Source organism: Typopeltis vanoorti, chromosome 21 (genome assembly GCF_054136105.1).
Source record: "Typopeltis vanoorti isolate ZY-2024b chromosome 21, IOZ_Tvanoo_1.0, whole genome shotgun sequence".
NCBI classification, from domain to species: domain Eukaryota; kingdom Metazoa; phylum Arthropoda; class Arachnida; order Uropygi; family Thelyphonidae; genus Typopeltis; species Typopeltis vanoorti.
In genome coordinates, this window is record NC_143569.1 from 79699785 (window position 1) to 79706002 (window position 6218).

General features: G+C 33.6%; 1 protein-coding gene across 1 annotated transcript in view; it reads left to right on the forward strand.

Moving 5' to 3' along the window:
• The window catches only part of Ercc1 (DNA excision repair protein Ercc1), a 147832-nt gene extending 146515 nt beyond the window's left edge, over nt 1–1317 (forward strand). Inside the window, exon 10 of the mRNA XM_090411366.1 lies at nt 1190–1317. Coding sequence (XP_090267492.1) covers nt 1190–1270 — 81 coding nt within the window. The 3' untranslated portion in view covers nt 1271–1317. The remainder of the gene's footprint in view (nt 1–1189) is intronic.
• Nucleotides 1318–6218: the final 4901 nt, after the last annotated feature.

A 6218-nucleotide genomic window follows, 5' to 3' on the forward strand; every position in this document is an offset into this window, starting at 1 on the left:
CACTGAACCTTTTGTGAAATGCAAGTGACCAATACCATGATACAGCATGCAGTCCCAGATCATCTGACTGGCTGAGAATTTGACTGTTGACACCACAGTCAGGGCTGAATTTTTCCCATGATTGTCTTCGAACTGTCTGCTGTTGGTTCCCTGCATGTTAAACTTTTTCTTGTCAGAAAAAAGTATTCTTTTCCACTGACCACAGATCCATTTAGCATACTCTTTGCACCAATTTAACTGAGCTAATCTCATTCTTTTGGTTAACAAGGACTTCTTTTTAGGGCACCTGGCTATCAGTCCCTGTCAAATGAGTCTTCTCCTGACAGTTACAAAGCTTGCCACAACTCTTGTTTGTTCTTCCCAGTTCCATTTCAGTTCTCCGGAAGATACGTGGTGATTTTTGAAGCAGAGACTCTTTTTGAACTCGATCTCAGCATTCCTGTCCCCCTTCTTCCTTTCAGCAGATCCAGTTTCCTTCACTTTTGACAGCAGTGGTACCACAGTAGATTGACTACAAGACCCTATTTCACAAGAGGAATAGCCTTCTCTATTCAAAGCTTTAATCACACTTTTTCTTCAAGGTGTTAAAATGCATGTAACTATTCATATTGTGTGATATTTATATTGTGATTTATAAGTGATATTTATAGCATAAGAAATTCTGATGCAATAGCAGAAACTATTATGTTATACAGAAACCTGTGGGAGTGATAGATGATGCAATACAATAAAATTCTAATGATAAACACCTTACATAAATATAGTTTTAGTAGGGTGATGTGGTTTCTATGAACATGGGTGTGTACAGGTGAGAAAAATATGGTTGAAATCAAGAATATAATTTCTCATCTAAACCTAATAAACTAAGATTTATGCACAGGCAGATGCAAAAATGAAGATTTTATAAACTTAATCATTCTCAATGCATAAGGCCTGCTTAATTTAACATGGTCATCCATTCTGTTTCTAGATAACTTTCATTTATGATCCCATTTCTGAAATTTTATTAAGCAATTATTATCCATTCTTATGTGTATCCCACAGGTTCTATGATATTTTGGAATTAAATAAGGATAGTGAGCCTTCTAAAAAATGTGCTATAAATATTTTTTTTAAAATTGAAAATTAACTTAATTTTGAAATTAGTGTGAAGTAAAATCACATGGAGCGATATTTATTTCAATTTCAGGCACAAAGATTATATGAAGCATTCCGTCAGCCATTGATGTTATCCAGCAAAAATATTTCAGATTCTCCTCAAAAAGAATAGCTAATGTACATTTTTTTTTGTTTATATAAATGTGATTGTTTGCAAGATTCTTGGTGTCTTATTTTTCATAAATTTTGAAAATGACTAATTTTTCACTTATTTTAAAATTTTAAGAATTACAAATCTCTTTATAGCAGAGTAAAGTTGCAGTAGACTTTCACCATAGCAGCTAATTATACTCATTATTATTCATAAGGGTTGGATAAAAAAAAAGATTGAGAACCTCCAGCAAATCATCCATGCTGCAATTTAGGGTTACATTTAGTCTCAAGTTGTTTTTCCACCTTGGGTGGCACTCTGCAGTAGGTATCAAAAATGTATATGATGCAATCTAAATACTTTTGCATTGCATCCGTGCCAAAGTGGGATTCAGATCTGTAGCCTATTGATAAGTATGCAGAGTTACATACACTTGGCCTTCTAGGCTGACAAGAGAAGCTATTATGCATACCAGCTGTCCATCACATGTTTCTTCTTTGTGTGACTGAGACCACCATTCCATTAGTTCATTTTCATGAACAGCAGATTACCTTTTTTGCAAGTTGGAATACAATTTGAAGTCTGATTTCATTTAAAGTTCAGGTTATTTTTCTTGTTTGATATTTTCATAAAAAAAATTTTAAGTAAAATGACATTAAACTGTCACATCTGAAACTTAACTAAGCCAAATACAGATGGTATTTGGCTTAGTTAAAGAACAGAACCCCCACTGACTTACAGTGGGGTTCTGTTCCAGCAATCACGTCATAATCTGATATGGTTGGAAATCACTATATGAACTATAATGATGTGATATCAGTTGATATGCCTGAATGCTAAAATGTGTTGGTCTGTTTTGTTATATTTTTAAACTAATTTTATTCATTTGTTTATAATGAAATAATACATTGTAAAAATTACAAAGTTGCTTTACCTATCTTCCCTTTGCATGTTAGGCTCATTGGCCAAGTAACTTGTCTCCTTGATTACTTATGATAGTGGTTAATCCTGTTTCATTGCCTATTAATTTTTGATTGTTCCTTCAGCTGTGCCAGTTTTTGTGGGAGGAAACCTTGCCACCTATGTATAAAATGGCTAACGTATTTTCATTTGAAAAAACCTGATAAAAGCCTGTAGTTAATACAGCAATCCCTCGATTAATGCACCTAATGCGTTCTTTAAAACAGGCGCACTAATCGAATATAGTAACCTATGGGAAAATGTAGAATTCGTTCCTCAGATTTATTTTTTGACCCTTAAGTTTTTTTATAAAAGAATTAGGGTATGTCTCAGGGCCTAGTTAAAGGAAAACCATGAAGCTAAAAGACAATAAAACATATTCAGAATATAAATTTATTATTCTGCTTCTTAACAGAGAATTGAGCTAACATAGTTTGGCAGGCAATCTGTTTTCTTTTTTTCATACAATTGACGGTATAGCCCTGTTGCCTCTTCTGCAAATTTTACTGGTTCTCTCTCCACCAGAGTCAGCCTCTAAGCATTGCTGCTTAAAAACTTTGATTGTACGAAAACTGTTTTCAGATTGTTTCTGTGAAACCTCTTTGGGCTTGTCAGTGATTAAATTTTCTTCATATTTTTCAGGATCTTCCTGCTGTGCATCTAAATTTAGCAGGTCGGAATCACTCAACTTCTCAGAATGAGATTTAATTAACTTAGAATCATTTGCACAATGTGGAAGAATGTGCTTCCTAACGGCTCTCATATTGCTAGCAGTAATTTCATTCGACTTTGCGACTATAACCAGGCTGAGATTTCTCTGATTTGGCTAGAAAAGTCTTGGAAGGCATTCGCTTCCAAAAAAAAGGCCGGTTTCATCGACATTAAATATTTGTTGATCACAATAGTCCCCTTCTTACACAATTTTCTTCAAAATCTCTGGATATCTCCTTATCTGCACTTGCAGCTTCGCTTGTGATTAGAACATAATGTAGGCTATTTCTTTTTTTGAAACGCTCAAATCACCCAGCACTAGCATGGAATTCTTTTTCTTTTCCATCATTGATAGCTCTTTCTTTCAAGGTTGCAAAGAGGTTTAATGCTTTTGATTTAATAAGGCCAGTGTTTAGCGGGATCCGTTTTGGGTTACAATCTTCAATCCATGTAAAAAGAAGTCTCTCTAATTCAATCATTATAATACTTTGATTTCAAGTGCATGCATGATGAACTTGAAGCAGCCTTACCTTTCTCTTTGTATTCAGCAGTTGATTCACCCATTTTTGTATTCTTGTCCTATCTTTGCTCTGGACTTGCCTTGTTCATTTTTCTTTATTATTTCAAATTTTTCTTCCAATCAGATTACTGTTCAAATCATTTTCGCACTTCTATTTTTTGCTTACTAATTCTTTTACTCGTGATTAAAGGGTAGGAAAATAATTTAAAATAAAAAGTAAGGAAAACGATTGTACGAGATACGATCAGCAAATGCTACGTAAAGCAGACTACATAAATTTGGAACATAGTGTAGTATGCCATTAAAAAATAACTTTGTAAAATGTTTCAAATCGGTAACTAAATTATTTCATCCTGGTGAGTGATTTTTTTAAATAGTTAGCCATAAAAATGTATAGATCAAAAATTTTTTAAATCTGTAACATTTATTTTTAAGATGTATATAGGAGCACTAATCGAATTTGGGTATCGAAAAAAAAATGACACACTAATTGGGGGCACATTAATCGAGGGATTGCTGTAGACAGTTTGCTAGGTTGTTGTTATATATAATACTGGTGTGAATGCTCTAACCTGCTACTGGTCAGTTGTGATCAGGGGATACATACAGTTGACTCTCACCATAGCAAACCCAGGGATCACAAGAATGGTTATAATGGCTAGCATTACACTATGTAGGTTCTTATGTTTAGAGGAAAAAACATAATCTAAAAATACTAAATAAATAAATTTGTTTAGCTATTAAATTATTACATCAATATTTTGCCTTGGTCACCAAGACATCTTATCTTCATGAGCACAAAGAAATATACCATATTTTTCCATGTATAAGACGATACTTTTTTCTAAAATTTTTAGACCAAAAATTGGGGGGTCGTCTTTATACACGGGGAGGTAACCAGTTAAGAGACCGCGGGTTGCCGTGGTGAAACTGCTGGTACCTTGTCTCCACGAACAGGCTTCTGCCAATCACTAGCCTTTGTTAACTCTGTCAATTGATGTCATTAATGGCTGATTCTGAATAAAACAATCAGAACTCTGAAAGCATTCATATGTCTTTGGTGGGATAAATTAATGCATTAACAATATTTTGATCACTAGCCCATAAAAATGTCCGAAAATAAAAAACAATTGTCATATTCTTCAAAATTCAGGTTAAAAGTCATCAATTACACAAAGAACATGGAAATAAAGCTTCAGAGAGACAGTTTGGACCTCCTCCCACTGAGTGTATGATTAGACAGTGGAGATGTTTAAAATATTGATTTCTTAATTTTGGGTTCAAAAACGTAGTGTTTTTTAATACACAAAAATACGGCAATTGTGTGTATGTAAGCAAGCATAGATAAATTGTGAAAGTCACTTGCCATAAATTGTTTATTCTATTAATTGCCTTTTGATGAATTTTCTGCATACCAATCTCTTGCTCTCTACTGAAATGTAATGTGTATTGAACTTGAACACTAGTACTTGCTAAACTTTAACATTGCTGGAACTTTGGCTAAAACATTGCTGCACTTGAGCAAGCAAAAAAACTTAAATAACAATAAAAAGAGAAACTGAAAAGTATATTAATTAACATAAATGCCTTTCTTTTAAAATAAAGACAAGTGAATATCTTTATTTATTAGGGAAAAATTAATAACAAATAAACATATCAAGGTATGTGATGTAGACAGCAAACCCTAAGCCCTCCATGTGAGTTTATCCAAGATAAACTTTCATGGAGGGGGGGGGGGGGTAGAAACTGACAAAAACAGAGTTGATGCATGACTGTTGGTATTGTATCTTATAGCAGTAGTCATGCAAGTCAAACATGACTCGCTCCATTTTTCACTAGAACAAAGCAATTAAATAGAAAAAATTAAATAGAAAAAGTACCCCAACAAATAAGATGGAATATCATTTGGAGCAAGAAAATGATTTCTGAAGGAAAATTATAGCACGGAAGGCCAAAGCAGAAATTTCTGGAACAAGTGATTAAGAAATCAAAATGCACAGGAGTGAATGGCAGCAGTGTTCTTTCCCACGAATTTTCACAGACAAAGAAGTCCTTTAATTATGCACACAACAGACTAATTAGTATAAAATATCATTAAGAATAAACAAAAAAAAATGCATTTGGTCATATCTTAATCTCTTTCCAATTTATCTAATTTAAACTATTTCTTTTGATAATTGACTTTTCTTTCAAAATTAATGTATATATGAATGATAATCATCAGATCCCCCCCACAGGCAGGGATGATTTTCTCATGTGTTCAGCATCTATGCTAAGGACATCGTGCTTATAGCAATGTATAAGCGGAAAAGAGGAATTAGGATCGATGGCAAATGGATCAGCGATTTGAGATACAGTACTCCTCTATACTGACAGAAACTAAACAGATCATTAAGAAGAGCTAAACAGAACATTTCGGTCTTAATGAGATTAGCTAGAGCAGATACTTATGCTTAATCCCAGTAAAGCTGAGATTATACTTCTTAAAGGAAGTCTGACCAGAGATCATTTGTATATTAATAGAGAAATAACTGAGGTATCCATTGTCAGTGTGAAGAATTCCTGTTGTGCAGAAAACAATAAAAGAAGATTGAAAATGGCTAGAATCAATCACTCCAGAAAGAAAATGAGGATTCTGGATGCATCTATTTTTGTTGTTTTTCAGTAGCAACTTATGGACATGGAACCTAAACAAGTCTGACAGAAAAAAGATAGCTGCAGTGAAAACAAATCAATACCTCGTGTACATATTAGGAGTGTGTCAGGAAAAAGTAATCA